The sequence below is a fragment of the Dromiciops gliroides genome, chromosome 2, assembly GCF_019393635.1.
Source record: "Dromiciops gliroides isolate mDroGli1 chromosome 2, mDroGli1.pri, whole genome shotgun sequence".
Lineage (NCBI taxonomy): Eukaryota > Metazoa > Chordata > Mammalia > Microbiotheria > Microbiotheriidae > Dromiciops > Dromiciops gliroides.
The window spans coordinates 265,051,091-265,068,835 of NC_057862.1; the positions used below are offsets into that span (position 1 = coordinate 265,051,091).

Consider the following 17,745-nt stretch of genomic DNA (forward strand, 5'->3'; position numbering starts at 1 on the left):
AAGGCAATGAGAGTTTGAACAGTTCTAAATACTCAGGAGTTTTTCTGTACTTCAGATTAAAATCTGCTTTCCTGAAGCTTCCCTCCCATGCTCTCACTCCTTCCCTCTGAAGCCAATCAAAATAAATTCAGTCTCTCCTCCACAATACAGACTTTCAAATATCAAAAACAGGTCTTTGAGAATAGAAGACCTTCTACTCTGCAACATAAACATACTGGGCAGTATTCAAAGGAGAGCAACCTGAAAAAAGTGACAAAAATAATAATTGCTCATAGATAGAGCTCTTATATAGAACAATTGTTAGTTTGGGAGTTTTTAGATAATACTTTCTCAAAAATAACCATGTGAGGTAGATGGCAATTGTTATTGCCATTTTACAAATGAAAAAACTGGGCTCAGACACACAGAAATTAAATAGCCAACACAGGAAGAGGATGCAGTGATCTCTCTCCACTATATCAGGCTGCCAGGCCATATACAAACTGAGAGAAAAAAATGAGGGCATTTAGACTGAAGAAAAGAAGACCAAGGGGAAATATGCTTACTTCAAGTATTTAAAGGGTTATCATGTTCTGTAAATGATTCCTTCTAGAACTTCCAGTAAGTTATATAGAAGCCAAGATCCCCCACATATACCCCAGCAAATATATAAAAATGGATACAGAAGACTAATGCTAATGGAAACTGAAAAGAAACAGAAGTAAAATTCTGCATCCAATCTAGAATTGAACATAAAGTTCTGGTGGAGGTTGGTAGAAGAACTGCAGCAGGGAAGCCAACTCAGAAGCCAAAGAGGCAGGGAGAGGGGTCTTGACAGGGAAGTCAGCATGAGCTTTTACACATAGACCTAAAGACAACCAGATTTGTGAAAAGAGAGAGAAACAAGACAGTATATGGATGTGAATGCAACAGAACATTATTGTACTATAATAAATGATGAAAAGAATGGATCCAGAGAAAACTGAGAGGACATAGGGGAACTGATGCAGAATGAAGCAAAGCCAGGAGAATAAACAATGAATACAATGCTATAAAGGAAAACAACTGCGAAAGACTTAAGAACTTTAATCAGCACAATGACCAACCATGAGTCTAGAAAACTGATGATGAATCATCTCTTGGCAGGTGGTGATGGAATGAGAACTATATTTTCAGACATGGCCAATGTATAGATTTGTTTTGCATGATTTTATTTATTCGTTTATTTGTTAGAAAGGAGAAGGATTTTTTGGTAAGTTGAAGGAAAGAGAACAATGACAAGTAGGGCAATGTTGTAACTAACATGTGAAACTTCTTTTTAAAAAAATCTAGCTATATAGTGTGTAGGAAAAATGCCTCCTCTTGGATAAAGCAGAAGCAACTTTGACAAAGGCCCTGCTTTACCCTTTAGCCATAGTGCAGGTAGGAACAGCCCCCAATCCCCACTGCAGGGGCCAGGAGTAAGTTACTTTCTATCTCACAACAGAAGTCAATTCATCTCTGTCTATTTATGACCTCTTCCTTCATCTCCTCTACCCCTTCCTGCCTCCATCACCTTATGAAATATTTTACAGCAAAAATAACAAGCAATGACTCAGCACCTGCTCTGCGCAGAATCCTGTGCTCAATGCTAGAGACAAGCAAGTTTTAGATAACATCCCCTCACAGACCTCAAAATATATTCTAACTCCTAGGATCTAGGGTCTTAGCTTCCCTGTCCTCTTTGCTTAGTGAGTACCTTCAGGCCCTTTCCTGGGAAATGAGCCACAGATCCTCTGCTAAGATGGGAACAATGTCAAAGAACATAGCCAAGGACTGTGGTGAAAAGAAAGAGTTCAACAAACCTGAGTCTTTAAAAAAAAGGGACTGAATTTTCACCCTATCTTATCCAACCCATAACTTTGTAGTTACAGGATGGATATATATATATATATATATGCATGTGTGTATGTGTATGTGTATATATATATGTGTGTATGTATGTATATATATATGCATGTGTGTATGTGTATGTGTATATATATATGTGTATGTATGTATATATATGTAGTTGACAATAACTGCATTTTCAGAATAATTGTAAGCATTCTTAATACATTAGGTAGTGGTATAGTGGGAAGAGTGGGAGTCAGAATATACAAGGTAGAATCCCCATTCTGACACTTAGCTACATAACCTGAACAAATTCCTTCCCTTCTTTCTGTTCCTGTCTCCTGTGTAAAAAATTACCTCTAAAATTCTTCCATCTCTGATATTCTATGATCCCATAACAGAGAATGAGTTTGCACCTGACCTTATCCATCCTATAAAGTTGTTATTGTAGGATAGACATGTATGTATAGCAGTAAATGCTTTCTCTTTTAGCCCAATTGTGACAAACTTGCATCATCAGGTAAAAGTCCCATCTCTCCAGCTAACATATAAAATCCCAAAATGCAATCAATACCTAAATAATTTAGATGATCTTTATGTAGATCTTCTGTCTCCTTGACATCTCTTCCAGCTTGAAGGGTGAGAGAGGTAAAGAAAGAGAGGGCCCAGTAAATTCTTACTGGATTAAGCTAAATGGAGATAAATTAATGTGGGTTGAATTCAATTGAGTTTAAATTAATTGAGTTGAATTAAACTGAAGAGCAGAAATTATATGAAATGTTGGGAAAGAGAAAAGGACAGAGGAGTCCAACTCACATGGGCCCAGACAAGAGAAGAAAGAAGGAGAATCCAGCCAAGTCTGGCTTTTATAGGGTGGGAAAGAGCCAATATTTAGGATATTCATAACCTGAAGGGACCCAGAAACAGAGTTGGGTAAAATGATGCCTTTGTTGCATCAGAGAAAATTAGGTAGCCAAAGATAGTCAAAGTCCCTGGTTTTAGAGACTCCAAAATGTTATTTTATCAGTTGGGAAGGGTAGGAGTATGAGCAGATCCTGAGGAATAGACACTAACTAAACTCACAAGGAACCAATTGATAAACCAGATACCAATTTATTAACATATTTGGGGAATAGTTCTGAACCAAGAATTAGACTCCAAGTTTGTTCAGACTTCTCCAACCTGGGTCAGCATCACATTGTTGTACAAAATGTTGCAAGGGTATCTAAAAACAATTCATTCGAAAAAGATGGGAGTTTTAGTGTACTGCAATATCAATGAGTCAACAGTGTGATATGAATGAATGTATGCATGCATGAAAGAATGAATGAAAAAATATTTATTAAATGCTTACAATTTACAATGCATTTTGCTAAGTACTGGAGATACAAATAAAAATAGTCCCTGCTCTCAAGGAGCTCACATTCTAATGGAGGGGACAGCACATATAGGTTTAGGCTACAAGATAAATGGAAAGGCTCAATGGTCCTTAAGCTGTAGCAATAAGGGAAATATATGATAATACATCTCCTTTAATGACATTTCCATTAATAAAACCATATCTATTTCAGATATTGAACCATCTGATGATTTTAGTATCAAAAAATCTTTTTGGTTTGGTCTTCTTTAGCCATTGCTGCTGAGAAGATGGAGGATGCAGCACCGGCCAAAACAATTGCTCTGTCCATTATCTACCCTCCAGCTCCCCTGGAGAACAGCTTCTGGGGCAGTCTGATAGTAGGGTCAGTGGGAGATGAGGCAGAGCACTGCTGCTTCTGGGATTCTCGGGCTTGCCTATCCATCCCTTGGATGGCAGTCCCAGAGAGCTAATGTGAGCCCAGACTGAATTGAGATGCTTGATTCCTGGTATTCCAGGAATCAGGAAGATTAGTTCCATTAAATTCTTCTCTGGTGTAGGACACTGTATCCCTTTCAGAGTATCGTATTTTAGGAATTGGTAAGCTTGAGGGCAAACAAGATGGTGAAGGACCTTGTGACAATGTATGGCATGTTTGTTCAGTTGAAGATACTGGGTATATGCTATAGAAAAGAAGCCTTCAATTCTTTAAAATATTATCCAAAACCAGGAGCACTGTGGAAGCTGCTGAGAAGCAGATTCAGGCCTGATGCCCAGAAAACCTTTCTAACAATTAGAGCTGTCCAGACGTGGAAGAGATTGCCTCATAGTGCCCCTTCATTGGAGGTCTTTAAACATAGGATAGATATCCACCTGCTAAGTAGATAGTATTGGATATCTTTTATAAGTATATAGTGTATATATACTATGGTATAAGATAGTATAGGACATCTTTTTACATTTATGGATTCCACTTATGGATTAGACTCTATGGCATCTGAGGTCCCTTAGAGGTAATTCCACATGAGGGATGTTTCTGTTAAAAAAAGTTGAGTTAACTTTTTTAACTTTGTGAACCAGGGCCCATTGGCTCACAAAGGAGGCACCTGTCCTGGAACAAGGGAGACCAGAGATGGTTCAGTGTCTAAAATGCAAAAGCCACTTCCATACTTAGCAGCTCTATAACTTGGTTATTTCATTTAGGAATAAAGAAGCTTTTAGGGTGGATGGGTCTGAGGCTCAGTTTCACCAGTATTCCCCTCCTCCCCAGGATATTTTTCTACAGTGATGTCCTTACTTTTCTCTGAACTCAAATGCTGGAGGGACCAGAGATCCATTCCCTACAAAATCCAAGTTGACAAGGTCAGTTGTAGAGCTATGAGAATTGAGGGACTAGAAAGAATACCTACACAGCCTTGGGATCCAAATTGACTGTGACCAACAAGATAATAAACATAAAGCTTCTATAACCTAAGCTGAAATCTCCCCTTACTTCTTTTGGAGCTCCTAACACACCTTCTACACACATAATCCCAAACCCTTGCAAAGTCCAGTCTCTTCCTACAAACTGGCCTGGGATACAAATACACTTAAACAAAAGTTCCTTATTGTCTCCCAAATTGGGACCTTCCACCCCCCCACACACTATCATTCTCCTGCCTCCCCTATCTCACTTCCAGTGCAGAATTAGCAAACAAACAAGGTCACATGGGCAGCCCCATGGTGAGAATCTCACTAAGGGTTTGCAAATCTGTTTCTAAAAATGCTAAGAACAGAAACTTCTGCAGGTGGGAGTAGAGGGTTGGAAAGTCCCAACTAGCCCACAGAGCCATCTGGGGAATTTACATGGGGGATGGGGTAGTGTGCAGGTGGGGCCCCTGGGGGAGGGAGAGCAGGTATGAGAGAAACCTATGCTCCCCTATTCTAAGAAGAAGGTCCTAGCCCACTTTGGTTTGGACACTAGGGCTGGATCATTTCCTTTGATAATTTAGCAAATATTCTCTGAGTACATGCAATCAAGAAGCTTCATGGGACTATGACCATCACTTTTCTGCCATCTCCAAGAAGTATTCACAGGCCAGAAGGGAAAATATAGGACAGATACAAAAACAGTTATAATACAGTCCCAAAGTTCATAAAAGATATCTCCATTCTCTACCCAGACCTTAAGGAGAAGCAAAGACAATCCAAAGTCCCAAAGGAAAGAGGGGTTGTTTCCAACTAGAAGATCAGAAAAGGCTTTGTAGAGGAGGAAGCTGGGTCTTGAATATTGTTCAGAATTTCTAGAAAATAATGTAAGAATGTAAGCTCCTTGAAAACAATTTTTGTCTTTATATCCCCAGTGCACAATCCAGGCACATAATAGGAGCTCAATGGATGTTTATTGAATTGAACTGGCAGATTCCAGATCAAGGGAATATATTTAAGAGACTGGATTCAAAAAACAGCAAGTACTTGATATGGTCTGGAGCAAAAGGATACCAGAAGGATGCAGTGTGAAATAAAACTGGAAAAGTCGTCTAGACTAATAGTAGACAACAATGTCAAGTACTGGCTCTGTTACTTACTAGCTATGTAAGTCACAATCTCAGTTCCTTCATTTACAAAATAGTGGTAATAATATATTCACCTTCCTGAATGATGTGAGGAAAATGCTTCTTACCCAGACTACTGCAACAGCTTCATAACTTAATCTCCCTATCTTAAATCTTTCCCTTTCCAATCATTCACACAGTTTGTCAAACTGCTTAGAAACCTTTAGGGGCTACCTATTGCCTTACAGAATACAAATTCCTTAGTCAGACAATCATGGCTAATTCAAAGTATAATCTAGAGCAAAGATTTTAGAGCTGGAAAGGACTTCCTCTAGTTCAGTACTTTCATTTTTCAGATGAAGAAGCTGAGGAATGAATAGAAAATAGCATAGGCCATCATTGACTGTTGGGTTCATCCAGACACTCAGTACACACTTAGATTTAGAGCAAGAAGGGATAAAACCATCTGTCCAAACCCCTTATTTTATAGCCATATAGGTCAAGTGACTCACCAAGGTCATAGATAATACAGATCCCAAATTTTCTAACTCTAAAACCTGTGTTCTCTCTATGCTACCATATATGTATAGACTCCAACTTACCTTCCCAGAATTATTTGTCTCCTGTTTTGTTCTCCTTCATACTCCCTCAAGCTGATCCGATCTCATATCCCTTCTTCATATTCACATTTTTATACCTTTGATCATACGGTCTCAGACTCTCCACCAAAATCCTATTTCTCCCAGTCTTTCATAGCCACCCTAAATCCCACCTCCTCTAGGGAGCACTTCCTTTTCTATTCCAGTCCAGTGACCTCCCTCTGTCACTTTCCGTGTATCCTTGGACAAGTGTTTGGACCTCTACTTCCTCATCAATAAAATGAGGAGCTTGGATTAGATAACTTTTGAGGTCTTTTCCAGCTATAATATTTCTATGAGCACTGAGAACCACATCCAAAAATTTTTCATGCAGTATTTTGTGCTGTTTTCTGACATGTATATGTATATGTGTATATATATATGTATATATATACACATATATAATACTCATATATACATACATATACAAACACACATGCACATACACACATATACATGCATACACATACATACACACATACACATGCATATCTTCTGTCTTCTCCCAGATTGTGAGCTCCCTGAGGACAAGGGCTGAGTCTATTCCTCCCATGTCTTCCCCCTGAGAGACTGTGAACTTCCTGACTCGAAGGGCCCAGGTCAGTCATAGACTCTTAGTTAGAAGAAACCTCAGAGGCCATCTAGTTCAACCCATAACTGAAAAAGGATTCCCTCTACAGCATACCTAATAAGTGGTCATCTAGCCTCTACTTGAAGTTGAGGAGGAAGCTATTACCTACTCAAATTTTGGACAACTCTAATCATTAGTAAGTTTTCTCTTACATCAAACTTATAACCCTCTCTCTCTCTCCCTCTCTCTCTCTCCAACTTCAACTCAATGTTTATAGTTTTTTTTCTCCAGTCCAAGCAATACAGATTGAATCTATTCCATATTATAACCCTTCAGATTCTTGACAATAGCTGTCATTTTCCCCACTCCACTCCCCATTTAAGTCTTTACCCTCTTTAAGTCTTCACCCTCCCTCCCAAACTAAACATACATAATTCTTTCAAAACTCCTTGTATGGGGGCAGCTAGGTGTCACAGTGAATAAAGCTCCAGCCCTGGATTCAAGAGGACCTGAGTTCAAATCCGGCCTCAGACACTTAACACTTACTAGCTGTGTGCACCGAGCAAGTCACTTAACTCCCATTGCTCCACCAAAAAAAAAACAAACAAACAAACAAACAACAACAACAAAAAAAAAAAAAACCTCCTTGTAAGCCACATTTCCCAGTTCTTTCATTACCCTGGTCACTTTCTGCACACTTTCCAATTTAGCATTCTCAGGACTATTTCTTCCTTGGATATGGACATTATTAACTGTCTAGCCATACTTCCCTTATCTTAGTTGATTTTTTGAACCCAAGTTTATATTTTTATTTCTATTAAATTTGATCCTGTTAGATTAATACAATGTTCTAGCCTGTCAAGATCTTTATGTATCCTAAATCTGGCAGCCAGCAAGTTAGTATTCCTCTCAGGTTTGTGTCATATGCAGATTTGATAATTTTATGCCTTTATTCCAGTTATTGAGGCTTACTTGATATGTAACCTTGGATAACTTAATTAAGTTCCCCAAGCTTCAGTTTCTCCACCTGTAAAACAGGACTACATGTCCTCTGAAGTTTTTCCTAGCTCTTGGATCTATGATCCTATAAAAAGTTGACAATGAGCTGTACATGACTATTTGGGGAGTCAGACCATACAACCTATTCTAAATCCACCTAATTTTACTTGTCTAGCTTACATTTTTTCCATTTTCTCACAAGAATAGCATGAGAAACTCTGTCTTTGCTAAAACTTCAATGTTTGGATGGATAGATAGATAGATAATGATGTGTGTATGTATGTATATATGTGTGTGTATATACACATATACATATACATATATATATACATATATATACACCCCTGATCTACCAGTCTAGTATCCCTGTAAGAAAAAAGGAAATGTGTTTAGCCTGAATTGATTTGTTAATACCAATGCTATATGATCATTGCCTCCAGTGTTCACTATTCATTTCTTTAATAATACTTTCTAAAATTTTTCCAGAAATCAAAGTAAGATTTATTGTCAGATTTGTCTAACATGTTTTGAATATCAGGAAAGTTACCAGTTCTTTGTTACTTCTCCCTTTGGCATATCTCCTCAACTCTTCAAAGATCACTGATAGTAGTTTATCAGTCACACCTGCTAATTGTTTCTTTATCATGGGAGGTTGTGTACTTAGGCCTGGTGATTTGAAGTCATCAAGAGCATCTCAATACTCTTTGACAAGTTGCTACTAAGATAACAACTTCCTGTTCATTTTTGTTTAGTCTTTTCAAGTCTGCAGATCATTTGTAGAAAACAAAATTGGGCAGCTCTATCTTCTCTCCATTATCTGTTGTTCTCTAGTAACCAACTCTGATCATCAGTCTTATCCCTTTTTTGCTATCTTCCCTTTTTTTCCCAATATAACTCTTTTTAAAACCTTTTTTGTCTATAGTTCAAATATTGAACTATGAAACAAATGTGAAAAAGAACTAGAATAAAATTTCCATACTGGAAAAGTGAATGAATATCAGCAAACCCCAATTTAAAATTTGAAACACCTCTTCTTAGGTCTTTGAATCCAGCACTAATTAACAGCCCTAACTCAGTCCTAGACCTGGATCTACTTTCAGTACTATTTTTTGCCTCCCACACACTCCTGAGCCTAATCTAACATTCCACTAACTCTACAGGAAACCTCTGCTCCACAAGTTTACATAGGAATTACAGGTCTGTTGTTACTATGTCCTCTCCTAGATTGTGAGCTTCTTGAAGTTAGAATGCAGACCTGCTTCTCAGGTTCTCCATTCATTCATTTAGTAAATATTTATTAATCGCCATCGACAAAGAATTGTGCAAGTCACTGGACACACAAGGAAAAAAGATGAAAAAAGACAGGGGCCTTTAAAGAGCTTATATTCTACTAAAATTCTCTTCTCCCAAAGCATGGGGTATATGGGGTGTTCAGGGAGGACTAGCATCTCTGGTGTGAGGGCTTGCTTATCTACCTTCGGTGCTCAACTTTCATCCAACTCTCACCTGTGCCTCCTAGAAACTGTAGCATGGGCAGCAGCCACACCCCAGTAAACCATCTTGGCAGACAGGCTAAACTATATTGAGGGTGACTGACAGGCTTCAAACCTGTTGGTGAATTAGGGGAATGTCTACCCCGAGCATGTGAAGACTTTCTCTAGAAGAACAGGCAGATGAAAACAGTTTCTTCCAATGGCCATGAAGGTGGCTGTGAAGCAGGTACTATGGAGCTCTTAGAGTTTGCTCAGGCATTGAAGACCACAATTCTGCCTCACTTAAATCTAATTCATATGCAAGTCAGATATCCTCTTCAAAAATGAAGAACAACGGCCTGACTGAGCTCATGGTGCAGGGATGTATATACACTTACTTGGTGATGAATTTGTTGATTGTTTACCTGCAATCTCAGTTGGCCTTTTTGCACAATTAGCTAAATAACACATTGAATATTACTTTACAATTGGATAAACCAGTTTTGGCCTTCCCTTGACTTTATGGAACAAAACCAGTTGTTGGGATTTTTTTTTCCTTACCACAATTGTAGTACTCATACTAAATTTGGTCAAAGTAGTTTTTCTGTTCAAAATGGTTCCCAAACAATGTAGGAAAGGTAGGCTTGAGGATGAAGAGAAGAATATCTTTCCTCCTTTCCTCAGAAAAGGTCCTGGTAGTGGCTTCCATGGACTATGGAGGTAAAGACCCCAGAAACAGCCTTTGAATTTGCATCTCTGTGTTTTAGAATGGCTGAGTTTTGATTTAAACACAGTTGAAAGTCATAAAAAGGAGAAAAACAAAAGATCAACTAGGAATGCAAAAGATCTTGAATTTACTTCTATACAGTTTCATTATGGGGAAAAATGTGTCTATTGAAGTCACTGTCATCCTTTCCTCTGTGAAGCTTTCCCTGATTCTCCTCAGATGAAAAGTATTTCTACTTTTACAAATTTTTCTATTGCTCTCAGTCTGGACTTTTCCTTTGTACCTATTATAATCTAATTTACATCATACACTCTTGTGTAAAAACAGGACTTGTTCATCTTTACATCTTCAGTGATAGAGATGCTTAATAATTGCTTATTAAATTGAATTATGAAGTCATACTAGGTATTAAGTTGTCCTGGGAGTTTGTGTTGGATAATGTTGGAAGTAAAGGTGTGTTGAGCATTTACTGGGATTAAAACTATGCTATACATGAGGATATGTCAAGTGTAAGGGTATGCTGGAAATGAGCCTCAGCTTGTGCTCAATTTGTGGATTCAGGGTGAGTTAGTACTGGGAGCTTATAAGGAGTGAAGTGCTGGGAGTTAAAATGAGTTGGAGAATTAATTTCCTAAGAATGAGGGTGTGCTGGAAATGAATTTATGCTAGGGGATTAGACTGAAAACCTTCATTTATGTCAAGCTCCATGATGTGAGCTCCCCAGTACAGGAGGCTCACCTTCCCTTCCCCCACAGAATGAGCATGAACATGGCACTGGGTATGTGGAGTTCAGCAGTAGATTCCACTACCAATGCTTTTCACTATTATAAGAGGTATTATCTATCTCTGGGTCTCAATTTTCTGTCCAACACAACTTCAGGGTCTCATTAAACAAAGACCCAGTGGCCTTACCTTCTAGACAGAGCTATAGATCAGAGAGAAGAGCTTTCCTTCAGGGGACTGACTTCCAGTTAGGTATGCTTCCTCCCTGTAGTGAGATCTGCATCCCACTGTTCACTTTCTTCATAATCTTTTACCAGCATTGTGCTATGGGATTGCCTCTTCTCTCTTGTACAGCCTGAGGCCACTACCTCCAGGATCCCACCACCATGGCACCCTTTTCTCAGCAGCCATCTCCCTCTTTCTGGTAACTAGGAGGTTAGATGTTGGGAACTGACTATGGTTCAGAGGCATAAGCCACACTCTATAGAGGGAATGGGTTACTATTTCCAAGTAAGATAGCATTCAGCTGGAGCAGACTATCTCTACCTACCACATGAGGCTTATCTTTCACAGGGTTACATTGGTATTGAAGGTTGTTGAATGAGGTGGGGATCTCGAAGCCTTCTCATGCGCTAGGGGAGTTTTCCCCAGACTGTTCCATCCTGGTACTCTCTCCACCACCAACCCCACCCCCCAAGTGGTGTCCTAAGTGGTGTCTCAGGATTTCTCTTGATGAGCATAGAGGTCTCTCTCCACATCCCCCCATTCCTCAGAATTCCTAGTCATGGCTCTGCTCCCAGGATTCTGTGATGAACATCCTATCTGTAACATAGGTTGAGCCAAAGGATTGGATTAGGGCCTAGCGGAGTTTTCCCCCAACACCTTTGACTTTGATGCCCCAGTGTAGTTATCAGTTATAAGGAACCAAGGAGATACAACCTGTAGGAAAAGAGGACATTAAGCAGCCTTGATCATCTCAAGGAATAATGCAGTCATGAGCTTTCTGTAGAGCATCTAGGAATCTTTTCTGGGAAGAGGCAACCACTGGTAGGGAGATGGATGTTTCATAGATATAACATGCTGAAGTAGAAAATACACTGGATTTGGAATCAAAAGACCTGAGTTTCACATTCCAGCTCTGATACTTAATATATGATATTGAGTAAGTCACTCACCTAGTCACTTCTGGTCTCATTTTCCTCATCTGTAAAGTGAGGAGGTCAGTTTTAATGATTTCTGAGATCCTGTACAGCTGTATATCCTATAGTCCTATGAGTATTTATTTCTGCATCTCTGTTGCCCCCATGTGGCTAACTAACTTCATGGTTCTCTGTGAGCTCTTCTGGTCAGGATTTAGTATTGAAGAAAGGAGAAGTGCTCTAGGCCTCTGAGATAAAAGAAAAGCTTCTTCCCTGGCCCAGGGACACCTTCTACCCCAAAACAAGGTAAATAAAGTTGAATGACCAACTAGATTTTCCAGGGTGTTTGGAATTTTATTTGTACTTAATGGGCTTTTCCCTTCAATTGCCTTAAAAATTTGGTTTTAATCCTTCCTATTTGGGGGTTGGGAGAGTTAACCTGGGCCTAAACACAGACCTAGAATAGGGAGTAATGTACAAAGGAAACTTCTTTGAGAGCTGTCTCCAAGGACTGGGAGAGGTTGAGAAGTAGACCCACAAGCCTGGAAGGAAGAATATTTCACATTTCACAAAGTGACCTGGATAGTAATTTCTTGAGACATCTCCACCTTTCCATCTAAGGCTTAAGGGTGACATACAAGCTACTAGAGGATAAGATACAGTAAAAATGAGTCACTGGCGGGGGGGGGGGGGGGAGTGTAATGTGATAGATTTGGGGAGAAACCCAGGATGGAACTTAGTGACCTTTTGGATTATCTAATAAAACCTCCTTGTTCAGAGATGAGAATCAATGATAGTCAGTGATTGGTGTACAGTCAATGCTTTATAATTGCTTTGTGATTGATTGATTAGAACACCAGGAGTCCTCTGACTCCAAACCTAACATTCTTTCTACTACACCAAGTTTCTAATATCAAGGGTTTAGGTACCAGGACTGTGATTGATCTCTCAGTGCAAGCATCCATGCAGACTGTGCCCTAAAGATACTGACCAGTGAGACTGCTTACTAGACAATTTCAGAAAGGAAATGGTGCCCAAAAAAACAAAACTTCCCTTGGATAAATTCTGGGTCCTCTCTATCCAAAGGAAAGTATGCCCTCTGGTGTCTAGTCTGAGACATAACTGGGTCTTCTACTGCATCAAGCCTCTGCAGGGCGGGAGTCATAAACTGAGGAAGTCAGAGGCCCATGAAAAAACATAGGGAGGGGCAGCTAGGCAGTGCAGTGGATAGAGTACTGGTCCTGGATTCAGGAAGGATCTGAGTTCAAATCCAGCCTCAGACACTTGATACTTACTAGCTATGTGACCCTGGGCAAATCACTTAACCCCATTGCCTCACCAAAAAAAAAAAAAAGAAAAGAAAGAAAATACATAGGGAATGGTGGCATATGTTGGGAGGCTGGATGTGTGGATGCTGGAAAAAATTCCAGGAGCATTCCTGGTTCACTGGGGGTCAAGAGAGCATAGGCCATCCTTGCTCTGGACTGTCAGAACGTAGAAAGGCAAGGGCCTTTCTTCTATGTGGAAAAGGGGAATCTCAGAGCACTGACCCATTATCCAGAAGGAGGGAAATGATAGCCCTACTGCCCTCTGTCCTGATCAGATCACTTCTGGAGTACTGTTTAGTTCTGGGTGCCACAATCTAAAAAATGCATTGATAAGCTAGAGTGGGTTCACAGAAGAGTGACTAGGATGGTGAGTGGAGCAGACACCGTGCCATGAATGATCAGTTGAAAGACTGGGAAAGTTTACCTCACAAGACTAGTAGGGTTAGGGCTTAGAATTGGAGCAGGCTAACTGTTTACAAGGATCTGAAGGGCTTATCATGTGGAAAAAAGATTAGACTTGTTCTGCTTGGCTCCATAAGGCAGAAATAGTAATAAAGTGAGTGAGTGAAATGGAGGGGAGGGGGTTCCCATTGCTGGAGATCTTCAAGCAAAAGTCTGAATGACCACATGTCTGGGATGTTATATATCTATAAGGGACCCTATTTGGGTACATGTTACACTAGATGATCTTCCACCTTAAGGATCTCTCTCTATATCTCTCTGTCTCTCTCTGTCTCTGTCTCTCTCATACACACACACACACACACACACACACACTCTTACACATATCTCTCACACACACATACATTCTTTGGGGCAGTGTTCATGAATCTCAAAAGACAGAAAAAGAAACCCAAGCAAACTCCAAACCTCCAACACAGAATGTCCAGAGAGCGCCTAATCCTAAAATGGGGCTCCTCAACTGCTGTCCAGGGTGAGTTTGTTGTTCTGATCATTCCATCTCATCACAGTCCTATAAGACCTATGCATCTTCAAGTTGAAGAGAAGGGGAAATGGGGAAAGGAAAGGACAAGATATGAACATAGATACCCAACCATCTTAGAAATTCCACTGGATCTTTCCAAAAACTAGGGATCTGCAGTGTCAGACTCTTGCTCTCATGTGTCTCTTCACTGCACCACACAGGAGACAAGGCATCCCTGGATTCAGTAATGAAACTAGTAGAAAGAAGATAAGCCTGAGTTGCTCAGTCTGGAGTATGATTCACCATAGAGCAAAGAAACTCAATCAATAACCAAAGTTGAGGTTCTGTCTGAGATGCGATCAGGGTTCAGTCTCCAGCTATATTCTCTGGGGCTAAATGCTCAGGAATCATTCAACAGCTTCCCAAGAGGAAGGAGACTATTAAAGGGCCTTGTTCTGAAATTCCTGGGTCAGAGCTCTTCAAACAGGTCAGAGGTAGTCTAGTGACTAGACAAGAGAAAGGCTGGATTCAGGGACCATAAACTCTTATATTTGTGGATGAATTCAGGAAAGATGCAGGACAGATGGGTAACCTATGTGCTAAGGGCCTTTGGGATGGGGTGTCTGGAATATATGGGTGATATATCTGTAAAATGCAAATCTCTCCCAGGGAAAATGCTAGTGACCCAGAGTAGACAGATTAGGAAATCCTAAAGACAGAAATAAGAAGCTGAATCTTTATCACCCCCAGAGAGCCACCAGCCACAAGCCCATAGAGCCAATCTGTCACATACATTTCACATACTATGAGCCAATATATGAATCTCAAAAAGTACCCTGGGGCCTGATATTATGACTCTAAAGACACAGTCTTGGAATAGAAAATTGTAAAGGAGTCTTTAAAATGATAGATCCACAGGCCTAAATTCAGGAAACATGGGAAATATTCATCCTCCCTTTGCTTCTCTATCCAGCAAAGGAAGGATTCATTCCCAGGGCTACAGCTCAATTAGCCTGACCTGGATGAAGTAGCCCTGACAGTCCTTAAAATGCCCTGGGAAGTTCTCTGGCCCAGGAAGGGTGGTCCAAGGAATGGAGGATCCATTTGGTTTTCAGGGACACCCCAGATTATTCCTGAGATGAAGAGGCCTCGAGGATCCCAGGCTGAGCCTGAGTGTAGGGAAGGTAGCAGCTCCTCCCATTCTGGCTCTGGCCCTGCTGTCCCATGCAAACCACATGTGCTCCTTGCCCACCCACCAGTCCCTCCATAGATTCATGTGCCCAAGCTTCATCCACATGAGCAGGGGCCATGGTCGGCAGTACCTGTCACGTGTCCAGTGTGTCTCGAGTAGGGGAAGGCCCATGGGGGGCACCAGGGCCACTGTGAATGGGTGGTGCATGAGGCACTGAGTTGTGCAGCAATTGGGGTGGGGGGGGTTGAGGAGGTTGCAATTCAAGGGCAAGTGCCCCGTGAGGGGGTGGGAAGTCGCGAACCTGGCGCCGGTATTCCAGGAAGGTACAGGTCTTAGTAGCCAATGCTACCACATTCTTGCCAATGAAGATAGTAGAGACTCGGCTGTCGTGGAAGAGCACCATGTTGGCAGCACGCACCAGGACAGTGACCACATTGACAGTGACCAGGCTGAGCACAGGGTAAAGCATCATCTTTTGAGGGGAAATATGCTCACCCTGCATGCTGATCTCACTGAGTGACACACAGGGCAATATAAGCAGCAACATGTAGCAGTAGAAAAACATAAGGCCCTCAGCCCAGAGAGGCAACCCTGTGCGTGGAGGCTCCCAAAGGTTTGCCTGAATGTCTAGCAGGTCAAGCAGATCCAGGGCCACCCAGAAGAGGCGGCCACGCAGATCCTCCTTCTTGCGGAAAGTGCGCACATACTCCATACTATCCAGGGCCACAAGCAGCAGGAAAAGGCCTGGCACACACACGGACAACAGAAGTGTCAGCGCCTTGCGGGCAACTGGATCAGCAGCACCCCGCCGGGCAGCCTTATAGTTCTGGAAAATGAAGTAAAGCTTGATCTGTAGCACGAAGATATAGAGGAACCAGAGGATCATGGCATAGCCACGCTTCGCAGTGCGTACCTCAGCCCCAACCCACACGGCCACGTAGCGCAGAACAAGCAAAAAGCACACATCACCCACCAGCACAATGATACACACACCAATCTTCCGTGGGCCTTGGCTCTGACTCCACAAGGTAGGCATCCTATGAAGGCACATGCTGCTCATGATGACCACTGTGGTCAGGCACACGTGGCGCTTGTCTGGTGGTGGAAGCACCATGGTGAGCCTTAGCTGCCTCTTGGCCTCACCTCCCCTGACCTCCCTCCCCTCTTCCAAGAACCTCACATTTGAGGGCCAAAGAACCTGAAGTCAACCCTTCTGGAGCTTGAAGTCAGGTTTCATATATCTCAAGAGTTTGAAATCTTACCCTAAGACCTATGGGCAGCCTCCCTATGCACAAAGAACCAGAAAGAAGGGATTTCTTCAGCACTCAGTACAATCCAAGCAATGCTTCAGATGAAGTTTGATCCAGGGCCATCATCCAGCCTAAAGGGGAGAAAATTCCTTCACACCTTAGAAGATGGGAAGGTGACCTCTTTTTCAGGAATGGGGGATATGACACTGTGGCTTCTTGTACTAAGAGGAAACCTTCCTATGTCTGGGATGAAAATGAGGGTGAGGCCTGGGGTGGACCACAACTATGCCATGGAGCTTCTCTGTGGCTTCCACCTGTCTTGGCTTCCAGCACTATTCCTCTGAACCCTTCACACAGCTGGATCTTGATCTGGGCCCAAGCACCACCTGAGGAAACATGAAAAGAAACATGGTGATGGCATCAGAGCATGATGCTTAGCTACACTAACCTGCATTTGGGAGAAGGCAATCTCTAATCCTAACCCCTTATTCCAGACCCTCCCAACACTCAGGGATAAACGGACTTAGGTAAGGTGGCCCCTTCGTCCAGATCAACAGAGCATGATCCTCAACCATGGGTTTTCTTCCATTACTAATGCTTTTCAGCATCCAATTTTCTATCTGTCCCCTGGTGACAACAAAGCCTTAGTCTCCATCTATACCCCAGGAGTCCCTCAGCGACTCAGTCCCCTTTACTATCTCTCAGCTTCCCAGTTCCTTAAGCCCCACAGCCCTCTGCACCTAAGTCTATCAGTCCTTTTTCTTACTTCCTACAAGCTCATCTAAGGAGACACTAGGACTGAGTTTCCTCCAAAAACAGGTGGCCTTTATCCCAAAAAATGTCCTCATAATGTCCCCATTATGGGTTTCAGGTTCTGGAAGGCTCTGAAGGCCATAGGGAATCACTTCTAAGATCCCCTAATGATTAGACTTGAAGATGGTAGGAACATTAAAGATCATTTAATCCAACTTTTTGTTTTGTAAAAGGGAAATGTTGACACAAGTCTCAAAAGTTTTAACCTCCTTACTTGGAGGGTATT

The 17,745-nt window shown here is 41.5% G+C and overlaps 1 protein-coding gene across 2 annotated transcripts in view; it reads right to left on the reverse strand.

Annotated features, from left to right (window-relative positions):
- Positions 1-2,986: 2,986 nt before the first annotated feature.
- TMEM121 (transmembrane protein 121) overlaps positions 2,987-17,745 on the reverse strand; it is a 34,781-nt gene continuing 20,022 nt past the window's right edge. For both annotated transcript variants that reach the window (XM_043983740.1, XM_043983741.1), the window contains exon 2: positions 2,987-17,092. In XM_043983740.1, the coding sequence (XP_043839675.1) occupies positions 15,590-16,570 (981 nt within the window). In that variant the 5' untranslated portion in view covers positions 16,571-17,092 and the 3' untranslated portion in view covers positions 2,987-15,589. The remainder of the gene's footprint in view (positions 17,093-17,745) is intronic.